The 14,322-nt window shown below is 41.6% G+C and overlaps 1 protein-coding gene across 1 annotated transcript in view; it reads left to right on the forward strand.

Annotated features, from left to right (window-relative positions):
• XPO4 (exportin 4) overlaps positions 1 to 14,322 on the forward strand; it is a 115,005-nt gene that overhangs the window by 70,766 nt on the left and 29,917 nt on the right. The window contains exons 8-9 of the mRNA XM_044287005.1: positions 13,701 to 13,858; positions 13,977 to 14,151. Of these exons, the coding sequence (XP_044142940.1) occupies positions 13,701 to 13,858; positions 13,977 to 14,151 (333 nt within the window). The remainder of the gene's footprint in view (positions 1 to 13,700; positions 13,859 to 13,976; positions 14,152 to 14,322) is intronic.

A 14,322-nucleotide genomic window follows, 5' to 3' on the forward strand; every position in this document is an offset into this window, starting at 1 on the left:
GGTTTTTCTGTAAACACTGTGCAGTTTAGATGTTGTATTTTTCCTCAGGCGAACGAACCATTTCTACCATTTTTTTGTATTTTGCTCTACAGAGAATGTGACATCATAGGGCATATACTTTCCTATATAACATGAACGGCACTAATAGCTGGAAAATTGTATAGCAAGGAAGGCATTTTTTTTTTTTTTTTTTATTACCCAAAACTGTGTGGCAGCACCTTATGGGTGACTTAAACAGGTGCTTTTAGTTTTTTTGTGACATTTTTAATGGTGTATTTTTGTCCAAACATAACCTTAAAATGTATAACTCGGTATGGGGCACTCCAGCAAAGCATCTTTTAGTGGATGTTTTTGCATTGCTTTCCAGTTTTTTTTTTTTTTCCCCTTCCCTGTAGGCTTTCTTATAAGACTTGAAACATGGCAGACAAAAGTGCAAATGTTACAAGTTAAAAGAAAAATGACTGACAAAACCCAACCAAAATTGTTTGGGACTTTTTTTTTTTTTTCTTTTTTTAAATGTTTTCCCCCATGCATTTTGTAAAGAAGGCTCTGTGAAAGAGCTCCGAAGAAAGTAGTTATTGAAATAGCAGAGGGCAGAATTAATAAAAATTAATTTACATTATTTTCCTCCCTCGCCTGTCCTCTCCTGTAGAATTTTTCACTATATGGTATATGCTTTTAGTAATTTCATAGCTGCATCCAGGTTTTTTTTTTTGTTTTTTTTTTGGGCTAGGTTGCACTTGCAGGTGTATTATATGTAGTTACAGGCCGGTGTATTAGATGTAGCTACTGCCAAGTGTAGTATATGTATTAGGTGTAGTATATGTATTAGGTGTACTCACTGGCAGGTGTAGTATATGTATTAGATGTACTCACTGGCAGGTGTAGTATATGTATTAGGTGTAGTATATGTATTAGGTGTAGTATATGTATTAGGTGTAGTATATGTATTAGGTGTAGTATATGTATTAGGTGTAGTATATGTATTAGGTGTAGTATATGTATTAGGTGTAGTATATGTAATAGATGTACTCACTGGCAAGTGTAGTATATGTATTGGATGTACTCACTGGCAGGTGTAGTATATGTATTAGATGTACTCACTGGCAGGTGTAGTATATGTATTGGATGTACTCACTGGCAGGTGTAGTATATGTATTGGATGTACTCACTGGCAGGTGTAGTATATGTATTAGATGTACTCACTGGCAGGTGTAGTATATGTATTGGATGTACTCACTGGCAGGTGTAGTATATGTATTAGGTGTACTCACTGGCAGGTGTAGTATATGTATTAGATGTACTCACTGGCAGGTGTAGTATATGTATTGGATGTACTCACTGGCAGGTGTAGTATATGTATTGGATGTACTCACTGGCAGGTGTAGTATATGTATTAGATGTTCTCACTGGCAGGTGTAGTATATGTATTAGATGTTCTCACTGGCAGGTGTAGTATATGTATTAGATGTACTCACTGGCAGGTGTAGTATATGTATTGGATGTACTCACTGGCAGGTGTAGTATATGTATTAGATGTTCTCACTGGCAGGTGTAGTATATGTATTAGATGTACTCACTGGCAAGTGTAGTATATGTATTAGGTGTACTCACTGGCAGGTGTAGTATATGTATTAGATGTACTCACTGGCAGGTGTAGTATATGTATTAGATGTACTCACTGGCAGGTGTAGTATATGTATTGGATGTACTCACTGGCAGGTGTAGTATATGTATTGGATGTACTCACTGGCAGGTGTAGTATATGTATTGGATGTACTCACTGGCAGGTGTAGTATATGTATTGGATGTACTCACTGGCAGGTGTAGTATATGTATTGGATGTACTCACTGGCAGGTGTAGTATATGTATTAGATGTACTCACTGGCAGGTGTATATGTATTAGATGTACTCACTGGCAGGTGTAGTATATGTATTAGATGTACTCACTGGCAGCTGTAGTATGTGTTGGATGTAGTTACCGGCCGCTGTAGTATATGTGTTGGATGTAGTTACCGGCCGCTGTAGTATGTGTTGGATGTAGTTACCGGCCGCTGTAGTATATGTGTTGGATGTAGTTACCGGCCGCTGTAGTATATGTGTTGGATGTAGTTACAGGCCGCTGTAGTATATGTATTGGATGTAGTTTGTACTCGGCTGCATTGATAATTACAGAAGCAGGTAAGGTAGTCGGGCGGGTGACTCCCTTGTATTCCATACCGAAGGGAAGTAATTGTTTAGTCAGACCTGGACAGCTTGTGTGGTGAAGATAGCCAGCTGGCAAGCCGTTTCTGCATCTCGATAAATGTAACTCCGTCTGCACACTGTACAAGGTCATCTTGGTTTTTAACTACTAAAGTTGGCACCTGGAAGCCCCATCCTTTTAAAAGGGAATCCTCACCAGCGGCCGCCCTCTCCAGCTCTCTGCACAGACACGTAGCTGAGGTTCACCTGATTAAAACACTGTTTTCCTTACTTGATCTGAGGCTGGGTTCCTGAGTTTTATAGTTTTTCTTAATAGGCAGATTAGGCCTTTGTGCAATGAGGGCGTAACCATTGCTCTTGTTGCACCCAAGTGCCACTCCTTTCTGTGGCCAACATCCCCCTCTCTGCTTTGATAGACTGGGGTAAAGGAGTAGCTGTCCACAGAAATGAGTGGAACTTGGGTACAACAGTGACACCCTCATTGCACCAAAGGCCTATTAAGTAATTAGTATAATAATTTTGGGACGCAGCCTGAGATCAGCAAAAGAAAAGCCGTGTTTTAATCGGGTGAATGCAAAGGGTTGGATAGGGAGGTTGCTGGTGACAGATTCCATCTACTTAACTTGGCTTTTGTGTGTGGATTTTCTTTCCCTTTTTTTTTTTTTTTTCATTTAGGATTTTTTTTTTTGTTACATATTTATGGCTACACATACTGTGGGTGAAAAAAAGACACGTCCATCAGGTTCAACCTTTGTCATCCAATGTAGTCTTCAGCCTTCTCTCTCTGCCCCTAAACTCAGGTAATGGAAGTGTGTAGAACAGAACCAAGAGACGTGACGTTCAGAAGACCAACCAATTTCCATTTTTGATGGCGCATCAGGAAGAATTTATTGCCTCCTAGGATTTGTCCATCCCTAATTTAAGACATACAAGACTCTTTGAAGAAGCAGCAGTGATTTGGGGACCATCAGACCTGACTGTTCAGCCTGTTGATTGTATGTTCACCGTACGGGGCAGTAGGACAACTGCCTGGATCAGAGGAGCCGTATGTTGTGTCTATGAGCGGCGCAGCTTGGCTGCCGAGACTCGCTGACCCTGTGTTTCTGGTCTGATGAGGTGCAAAACTCCACAGAAGAACAGTAACAGGCACACGGAACAGCTGTCCGATAGACATCGAAACAACTGCTGCCTTCAGCTGTGACCACCTCCTGCAAATATCCCCTGGCTCAGCCGGTTAACTCTTTGTGTCCCCCCCCCCCTTGTTGTTTTTGATGGCCCAGGTCCCCTGCACATCTCCATGGTGAATGAGTCTGAATATAAACACCTCGTAACCATGCACAATATATTATCTATCTAATCGGAGATTTGCTGAGCGTGTCCACGTTATTGCCAGCTGGATTGACTTGGTCTAATCCGTCATCTTGTTTGATGGGAGGACTTTGATCATGGTTTCGGTGAGACTTGGTGTAATTTTTTTACGTTGTTTATCTAGCACCCATCCTTTTTATACCCTCGTGCTATTGCGTTACTAAAAAATAACATTCTGCCATGTACAGAGAGATCGGCTTTCCATATCTTTTCAGCTGTCCACCCTACGAATGGCCGATAATTTGCTGGGTGGGTCGTAATCAAGATGTCAGTTTGGAAGAGGCTAGATTTATCGTGGCTTCACGAGGCATGTGGTGTCTCACACAGAATGGCGTGGGACCATAATTTCAACCATCTTTCCAAAACGTTGAAATTTTATTTTTCCTTTTTTTTCGTGACACTTCTGTCATGGAACATGAAATGATCTACTGCTTTAAAATATGGGGGCATAAACAAGCCCTTCTATATAGAGGGTGGTGAGGATTTTGGCTTCCAGTTTGACATGGTGATCCGTCATCTGGAAGGCTCTCCTGAATAAACACTATGGAGGTCATTTATAAAGCTTAAATTCACCTAAATCAGGCAATCTGCGACTTTTCCCCGCTCACGCCAGGCTTAAATAAGTGGGTGTGGCGGGAACAGGCTGGTAGGCCCCTCTCATTTAGGCTCCATTCAGCCGTCCGTAGTGCATTGCGGATCTGCAATACACCCAGCCGGCAACCCTATAGAAATGCCTATTCTTGTCCACAATTGCGGACAAGAATAGGACATGCTCTATTTTATTTTTTTTCCGGCGCTGCGGACCAGAAGATCAGGGCCTCGCTACGGAAATTCAGATGTGGACAGCACACTGTGTGCTGTCCGCATCTCTTCTGGCCCCATAGAGAATGAATGGGTCCGCGCCCATTCCGCATAATTGCAGAACGGATGCGGACCCATTCTACGGACGTCTGAATGGAGCCTTACCATTTTCTATGCCTGTTTCAGGCGTAGAGAAGGGTCTAAATGTAAGACTGCAAGAAAGCTGTCTACATTTAAAAGTGGCTAAGGATCCACTGAAGTTATGAAGAGGGCGGTGCCTCTACATGAGTCGGGCAGATCCACCGCCAGCTATAGGGCTTTATTATGACTGCCGTCTAAAACGCCGGTCTTAATAAATGATCCCCTATGACTCTGTGCTTTTTAGGTTTCCTATCAGACTAACTGTATTTAAAGAGAATGTGTCACCATAGAAATGCAGTGTAATCTGCAGGCAGGAGCTGAGTAAAACTGGTAAATCATTTAAATTTCTGCTCGTTCCAAGCTTTGGAGTCCCTTGAGTGGTCCTACTTGGTAACGGACATCTATCCTTGTAATAATAAAGATATGGCACTCAATATCTGGAGGACTGCTCAAAACAAATTTCTTTATTAATTCTACTGTTGCAATTCTCAATGTTAAAATTTTTTAAATGTCATACAAGATACGTAAATTGTACAGAAATTAAATAGCAAAAAAATAAAACATCACAAATGACAATAAGGTAAAAATCACTTGCGGTTTAAGTATGTAACTCAGACAGCGTATAGGTGCTTTCTAAATTTTTGATTGGTTCACCACAGAAAGATTAATTATCGATAATTTATTACTACATAAACTGGTTATTGATAGTTCTCTGAAGTTTTCGATTAAATAGTCACCAAATCTTCGGTTGATAAAATCGTCGATTCTTGGTACTATAAGGCACTTATAGACTTTTCGATTTATTATGAGCTCTTAATTCGAATACTCGAAAGAGTCACATTAATTCTTATGTAACAGTTCATAGGCTTATCGAATTGTAGAAATTTGGGAGTCATTGGCTCTGGGTGGCGTCCCACCTATTATCGAGCCATCTTATTCCCTTACCTCTGAATGCTGCTTGTTCGTTTACCCTGCTTTCACACCTGTGCGTTTCTTAAACGCGAGTTTTTGTCGCACGTTTTTATGCGCTTTTTTTGTAATAGTAAACGCGCGTTTGACGCGCGTTTGTGTGATTGACTGCAGTGTCCTATGGCCACAAACGCGCGTCAAAACGCCCCAAAGAAGCTCAAGTACTTGATTATGCGTCGGGCGTTTTACAGCGCGATCGTACGCGCTGTAAAACGCCCAGGTGAGAACCATTCCTATAGGGAAGCATTGGTTTTCATGTGTTGAGCGTTTTACAGCGTGTTTGAACGCGCTGTAAAACGCTCAGGTGTGAACTTAGGGTTAATCGCCGTTCCTTCAGCGTCCCACGTGCTCAACTACTCTTTAGTTCCAATTGAATTGAAAGTGGAACTGTATCACTCCAGGAAGTTTTCGAGCATAAATTCTTGTATGGGACAAATCAGTCACATAAGAGGTTATCAATAAGAGGTAAAATTGTAGATGTCCTTGCGTACGCCAGAATGGTGGTAGTGTGGGGTCCAGATTCCTCCCAGACGCGTTTCGAAGTCCCAAAGGGTACTGACTGGTTCCTCCACATTCAGAGGTTGGAGGTAAGGGAATAAGATAGCTCGATAATAGGTGGGACGCCACCCAGAGCTAATAACTCCCGAATTTCTACAATTCGATAATCCTATGAACTGTTACATAAGAATTAATGTGACTCTTTCGAGTATTCAAATGAAGAGTTCATAATTAAATCAAAGTCTATAAGTGCCTTATAGTACCAAGAATCAACGATTTTATTAATTGAAGATTTGGTGACTATTTAATCGAAAACTTCAGAGAACTATCGATAACCAGTTTATGTAGTGATAAATTATCGATAATTGGTTCACCACAGAAAGATTAATCAAAAATTTAGAAAGCACCTATACGCTGTCTGACTTACATACTTAAACCTCGAGTGATTTTTACCTTATCGTCATTTGTGATGTTTTATTTTTTTGCTATTTAATTTCTGTACAATTTACGTATCTTGTATGACATTGAAAAAAATTTAACATTGAGAATTGCAACAGTAGAATTAATAAAGAAATTAGTTTTGCGCAGTCCTCCAGATAGAGTGCCATATCTTTATTACAATTTTATTAACCCTCCTGGTGTTTTGGAGTTAACACTTAGATAGCGAGCACCTTTCTATCCTACGGATTGGTAGAGCCACCCCATTCAGTCAATATTTGGACATCTATCTTTGCATACACAGTCCTTCAGGGGAGGCTGTCCATCACCAAGTAGGACATACGTCTTGCTCCACATCCCATGACGGACAGAAAAACGCTGCTTGCAGCAGTTTTCCGTCCGTCATGGGAACGCAACCAAATGGAATGCAATGCATTCTAGCGCACTCCATGACTGATCTCAATACTGGAAAGGAGAAACGCATATGTGGAAGTAGCCTCCGCTCCTCCTGCTCTAGAGCATGCTGTCTGCAGATCGCACTGCATTTTCATGGTGATAAGTTCGCTCTAGGCTACATGCACACGACTGTTGTGTTTTGCAGTCTGCAAATCGCGGATCAGCAAAACACAGATGGCGTCCTTGTGCGTTCCGCAATTTGCGGAACGGCACGGACAGCCATTAATATAACTGCCTATTCTTGTCCGCAAAGCGCGGACAAGTATAACACAGGTTATATTTTTTTGCGGGCAACGGATGCGGACGGCACACGGGGTGCTGTCCGCATCTTTTGCTGCCCCATTGAAGTGAATGGGTCCGCACCCGAGCCTCAAAAACTGCGGCTCGGATGCGGAGCACAACAACGGTCGTGTGCATGAGGCCATAACCAAACTCTGTAGGTCTTCATGTTCCATATGGGTTCATTGAAGCACCCACTAGATGAAGTCAATGAGTCCGCAAAAAATGCGGATGGAAAACAGATCACGTACATATATTGCGGATCCACTATATGCAGACCGCAAAATGGATACTGTCGTGTGCAAACTTGCAGATTTGTGTGGGTGGGCAAGGTTTCAGCAGCGCGTAGCAGGTGCTATGTGAAAACCCAACCTTGTCTGCAAGCCCATGTGTGGCCATTACAGTAAGCACGATCTGTAGAAAATGGCAAAACCTTGCGTGATCCTGAGGCTTCTGGCTGCATCGCGGACACGTCTCGGTCGGCTGTCATGTCTGTTTGTAACCTCAAAAGTTCACTTGTTTTCTATATGTAATACGAGCGCTTTTTTGTGATATCGAATATTTCAGTAACCAATTTCTTCACACAGTAAGGGTTCATGCACATGACCGTATGTATTTTGCAGTCCGCAAAAAATACGGATGACGTCCATGTGCATTCTGAAAGGAACAGCTGGCCCCTAATAGTACAGTACTATCCTTGTCCGTAATGTGGACAATAATAGTTATATTTTTTGCGGAACGGACATACGGAAACAGAATGCACACGGAGTAACTTCATTTATTTTTTTTGTAGACCCATTGAAATGAATGGTTCCGCATACGGTCCGCAAAAAAAAAAAAACTGACACGGAGAGAAAATACAGGCGTGTGCATGAGCCCTAATTAATATATTTTATAAGAGGATGAAAACCATTGTTTCCTAAAAAGATCATTTATGGTTCTCCTGGAATCACCGTCCTGCAGGTGCCGGCCAGTCCTGGGGTTTCGTCGCAGGCAGTCCACGCTGTGCTACCGGCTGGATTACATTGTGACAACGCGTCTCTGTGATAAATGGACACCAGGGAGCTGTTTGTGTTGTTCCTGCTGCTCGTCTTGTGGGTTTTTCTTTTTGTTTTTACACTTACGCCGACCTCCTTGAAATCCGAGTAATTGTGAATTCAGCGGTAACTTTCTCCGACTGCTGTGTGTGTCCAGCTGCATTCCTCAGGACATAATGCACATTATGTGAACGGATCAGGTTTCTGGAGTATTTTGATTAGGTGGAAAATCTTGAGTCTTCGTTCTCACTAGGAACGGGGATCTTGAGGAATTCCACGATTGTCTTGATTATGTTCTAATCTGAAATCCACTTCTAAACGTGGCGAGGTTCACCAAATGTCGCTTTAAATTGTGCACGCAGGCATCACTTTCGCCTTTTTCACACCATAAAACGTAGCAGATTTGATAAATGAACCCCATACTGCTTAAAGGGGTTGTCTGGGCTTTTATTATTGATGATCTATCCTCAGAATGGCGGGGTCTAATACCCGGCACCCCCACTGATTAGCTTTAGGCCTCATGCACACGACCGTGCCGTTTTTTTGCGGTCCACAAACTGCGGATCTGCAAAAAACGTAACGGGTGGCCCATTGTAGAAATGCCTATTCTTGTGTGCAAAACGGACAAGAATAGGACATGTTATATTTTTTTGCGGAGCAACAGATGCGGACAGCACACAGAGTGCTGTTCGCATCTTTTGCTGCCCCATTGAAGTGAATGAGTCCACATCTGAGCCGCCAAAACTGCGGCTCGGATCCGGACCATAAAAACCGTTGTGTGCATGAGGCCTTATGAGGAGACTGCGTGCGCATGCCATCTCCCTTCTCCATCCCTGTTCTCTGCTGCTGTCTATGACAAAGGAAGAGACGGCCATGTTTCTCAAGGGGAGTCTCCTTCTCCCTGGCTGTAAGCAGTCCAATCTCAGCGGCAAAATGGCAGGAAGAAAAAAACCACCTTCTTCCTGGCTATGACGCGCTCCGCTACAATTGGGCCCATTAAGAAACACACCCGTCTTCTCCTCCTTGTTGAATATTTTTTGTGGGAAAACCCCTTTAACCACTTCACATCCACCCATAGGATATAAACATCCCCTATGGGTGGATGTTTAACTCTGAATGGACGTTCTGTAACGTCCATTCAGAGATCGCAGCTGCACGCTAATCGTGCAGCTGCAAATCCAGTGACAGCAGGGCAACCCAGAGAGAAGGCAGGAACATAAATTTGGTATTGACGTGACGGCCGGCTCTATAAATATATCACATGATCCACCCTGTCCGATAAACACCGTCAAAAATTACAACTAAAAAAAAGCCATTTTCTTTACCTTACATCACAAAATATGCAACACCAAGTGATCAAAAAGGCATATGTCCCACAAAATGGCACCAATAAGTCATCTCATACCTCAAAACACGAGCCCCTACATAAGAAAATCACAAAAATATATATATATATATATATATATATATATATATATATATATATATATATATATATATATATATATTTATATTTATATTATAGCAGCACTCGCTTTAGAGGTTATCAGGTGCAAGCGTCTCACCATAGGCTTGTATATTCAAGGAAAAATCAACGCAGCACTTATTCACACATGTGACACAAAAATAGGCAACGTTTCAATCCCGTTCTGGGATCCTTCTCAAGCCAAGAAGGATCCCGGAAGGGGATTGAACCATAATATATATATATATATTTTCGCGCTCTCAGAACATGGAGACATTGAAACATCAGTTTTTGGTTAAAAAATGCTATTGTGTTAAAGTAAAATAAAAAATAAATAAAAAAGTAGACATATTAGTATTGCCACGTCCATAACAACCATCTCTATAAAAATATCACATGACCCAACCCCTCAGGTGAACGCCATAGAAAAAAAAAAAAAAAAAAAAACACAAAAAACCCATTTTTTGTCACCTTACATCACAAAAAGTGTAATAGCGAGTGATCAAAAAGTCATTTGCACCCCAAAATAGTGCCAATCAGACAGTCATCTTATCTTGCCAAAAAAAAAGATACCCTACCCAAGACAATCGCCCAAAAAATAAAAATGGAGACACTAAAACGTATTTTTTTTTTGTTTCTAAAATGATATTAGGTAAAACTTAAATAAAAGAAAGCATACATATTGTGTATTGCCATATCCGTAACGACTGGCTCTATAAAAATATCACATGACCTAACCCCTCAGGTGAACACCGTCAAAAATAAAAACTGTGCTAAAATTTTTTTATTTTTTTCACCTTACATCACTAAAAGTTCAACACCAAGCATTCAAAAAGGTGTATGCCCCCCAAAATAGTACCAAACTAACAGTCACCTCATCCTGCAAAAAATGAGCCTCTACCTAAGACAATGCCCAAAAATAAAAAAAACTATGGCTCTCAGAATATGGAAACACTAAAATATAATTTTTTTTTGGTTTAAAAAATGCTGTTGTGTAAAACTTAGGTAAATAAAGTGTACATATTGGGTATCGCCGTGTCCGTAAGAACCTGCTCTATAAAAATATCACATGACCTAACCTCTCAGGTGAACACCGTAAAAAACTTACGGTAATTATATTTATATATATATTTATTTATTTTATTATTAATGTGACAAAGCGATTTTTTTTTTTTGTCACCTTACATCACAAAAAGTGTAATACCAAGTGATCAAAGTCATATGCACCCTAAAATAGTACCAATCAAACCGTCATCTCATACTGAAAAGAGTTCCTACATAAGACAGTCGCCCCCCCCCCCCCCCACCAAAAAAAAAAAACTATGGCTTTCAGAATGTGGAGACACTAAAAAAAACTATTTTAAAAAAAATGCTTTACAATGCAAAACTGAAACAACCAAATAAAGTAGTCATATTTGGTATTGTCGCGTCCGTAACAACCTGCTCTGTAAAAATAACCTGTCAGATGAACATTGTAAATAACAAAAAATAAAAACTGTGCCAAAATAGCTATATTTTGTTACCTTGCCATACAAAATGTGTAATATAGAGCAACCAAAAATCATATGTTCCCTAAAATAGTACCAACAAAATTGCCACCTTATCCCGTAGTTTCCAAAATGGGATCACTTTTTTGGGGAGTTTCTACTCTAGGGGTGCATCAGGGGGCTTCAAATGTGACATGGTGTCAAAAAAACAGTCCAGCAAAATCTGCCTTCCAAAAACCACATGGCATTCCTTTCCTTCTGCGCCCTGCCGTGTGCCCGTACAGCAGTTTACGACCACATATGGGGTGTTTCTGTAAACCACAAAAACAGGGCAATAAATATTGAGTTTTGTTTGGCTATTAACCCTTGCTTTGTTACTGGAAAAATTGGTTAAAATTGAAAATTTGCCAAAAAAGTGAAATTCTGAAATTTTATTTCCACAAAAATTAATGGAACACCTAAAGGGTTAACAAAGTTTGTAAAAATCTGTTTTGAATACCTTGAGGGGTGTAGTTTCTAAAATGGGGTCATTTGTGGGTGGTTTCTGATATGTAAGCCTCACAAAGTGACTTCAGACCTGAACTGGTCCTTTAAAAAGTGGGTTTGGGAAATTTTCTGAACACTTTCAAGATTTGCTTCTAAGCCTTGTAACATCCCCAAAAAATAAAATGACATTCACTAAATGATCCAAACATGAAGTAGACATATAGGGAATGTAAAGTACCGTATATACTAGAGTATAAGACGAGGTTTTTTGGCACATATTTTTGTGCTCAAAAGCCCCCTCGTCTTATACTCGAGTCTAGGTCTGTCTTAGCTCCGGTAATAGCAGGCAGTGCGGGGGGCGGCGCTCACTCACTGAGGTCACGCGCCTGCGCCACCTAGTGGGAGCAGGCGCGTGACTTCAGTAAGTGAGCGCCGCCCCCCGCACTGCCTGCTATTACCGGAGCTAAGACAAAGTACCGGTAAGATATCCAAATAATCAGAGTAAAGAGCTCAGCAATGAGCGATGATTAAAGTTAAAGTAGTTACTGATTACGGTAGTTTATAAATATACTGCTGTGAGCGTCGGGGAGGGGGATCTGTGGATGGCAGTGCCATCCACAGATCCCCCTACAGTGCCATCCACAGATCCCCCTCCCCTAAACAGTGCCATCATGGCACTGTTTAGGGGAGGGGGGATCTGTGGATGGCACTGTTTAGGGGGGAGATCTGTGGATGGCTCCCTGTATTTAATGCAGAGTGTGTGTGTGTGTGTGTGTATATAGTGCACACACTCTGCATTAAATACAGGGAGTCAGTCTCCCATCAATCTGAGTCACCCTCTTGCAGATGTGTGTATATAATGTAGAGTGTGTGCATTATATACACATACACTCTGCATTATAGCTGCATTTCCCACCCTAGTCTTATACTCGAGTCAATAATTTTTCCCATTTTTTGGGGGTAAAATTAGGGGCCTCGGCTTATACTCGGGTCGGCTTATACTCGAGTATATACGGTAATAACTATTTTTGGAGGTATTACTAACTATTATAAAAGTAGAGAAATTTAAATTTGCTATTTTCTTTTAAAAAATTGTATTTTTTTTTATAAGTAAAAATAAAAATGTTTGACTCAATCTCAGAATTACCTGGATATGGAAGTGTTTTAAAGTTATTACCACATAAAGTGACACATGTCAGATTTGCAAAAAATGGCCTGGGCAGGAAGGGGGAAATGGCCCGAATTTGAAGTGGTTAAGGATCGTTTCCCAGTATTGCCATTTGGCACGGGGAGACATCTGGTAACTGCTTCTTAGCCTGAAGCCATCCTGGCTCCTGTGACCCTTGGCAGTCCACTCCAGGGGGTGCTCCATGTGGCTCCTAATACTACACAGCCTTACTCGCCCAGTATGGGTTGTCATTCCATTGACTTCCAAACCCAAAAGTTTTTTTCCTCTTTTTCTCAATGTGTTTTTTTGTTTTTTTTTAAACCAGCACACTCCTGCCTGGAGTAGTGTGCTTGTCTTTAAATCAGCCACTTGGGGGCACTAGACCTCCTTCAGTCAAGACAGGAGTCTATACTGGGCAGTGACGATGCTGTCGGCTGAATGATGAACGTCCCGACCACCCCCGATGGTAACGCAGTGTTGGGAATGATTGACTGCTCTGCGAGTGAGAGGCATGGCCTCGGCTTGGCCCCCTGATTAAGACCCCCGCGGTGTTTACCTTCATCAAAGCTACATCCGTATAGACTTGATTTGAAACTGTCATCTAAGTTTAGCTAGACGCAGTAGCTCCGGCATAGCTGGCATAATCCAGATAACTGTCATGACTGCTGTTTTTAGAAGGAGCAGGGAGTCTCGGGCTGGCATCTGTTTTAGCTCTGCCTTCAAGATGAAGGTAGCACCCAGGAACATTTTAGCTATTTTAGCACGACCGGTGCTGCCGACCTTAGTGTGGATTAGAGACCCGCCGCTGGTCTTGCCTGGCCGTCTAGTAAGACTGTCGGTTTACTTTTTTGTTTTTTTGGAAAATGGCGCGCCTTTTGTGACTGTGCTGTGTTTCCTACAGGTTCATCGGAAAATCAGGGAAGACTCTGACATGGCCCAAGACTCTCTTCAGTGCTTGGCACAGCTGGCATCTCTCCACGGACCCATCTTTCCCGATGAGAGGTCGCAGGTCGATTACTTGGCACATTTCATTGAAGGATTACTAAACACGATTAATGGGTGCGTACAGTTCCTATTTGGAGAAGTGCAGTTATTTGTAGCACACGCTCTCATTGTGTGGCGCATGTTCCAGCGTTCGCCATTTTCTCTTTTTTAATCTTCTTTCTTTTCTGTTCAGGATAGAAATAGAAGATTCGGAAGCGGTGGGAATTTCCAATATAATCAGTAACTTAATAACCGTCTTTCCACGCAATATTCTGACTGCCATTCCTAACGAACTGTTCTCGTCTTTTGTGAACTGCCTCACACACCTCACGTGTTCCTTTGGAAGGAGTGCGGCTTTAGAGGAAGTAGTAAGTAATGGCCCTGTGAACATGTGATCTGACCGTCCATCAGAGGCGGGGGGGGGGTGGACAGAGCATTGTAGTGGGGGGAAGAGGATGGGGGTTGTGTTTATGGGGATAAAAAGTGCAGGTTTTAGTATTGATTGATGGGCGAGTTCTTCTTTTACCCCAAAATATTTC

The sequence above is a fragment of the Bufo gargarizans genome, chromosome 3 (genome assembly GCF_014858855.1).
Source record: "Bufo gargarizans isolate SCDJY-AF-19 chromosome 3, ASM1485885v1, whole genome shotgun sequence".
NCBI lineage: Eukaryota > Metazoa > Chordata > Amphibia > Anura > Bufonidae > Bufo > Bufo gargarizans.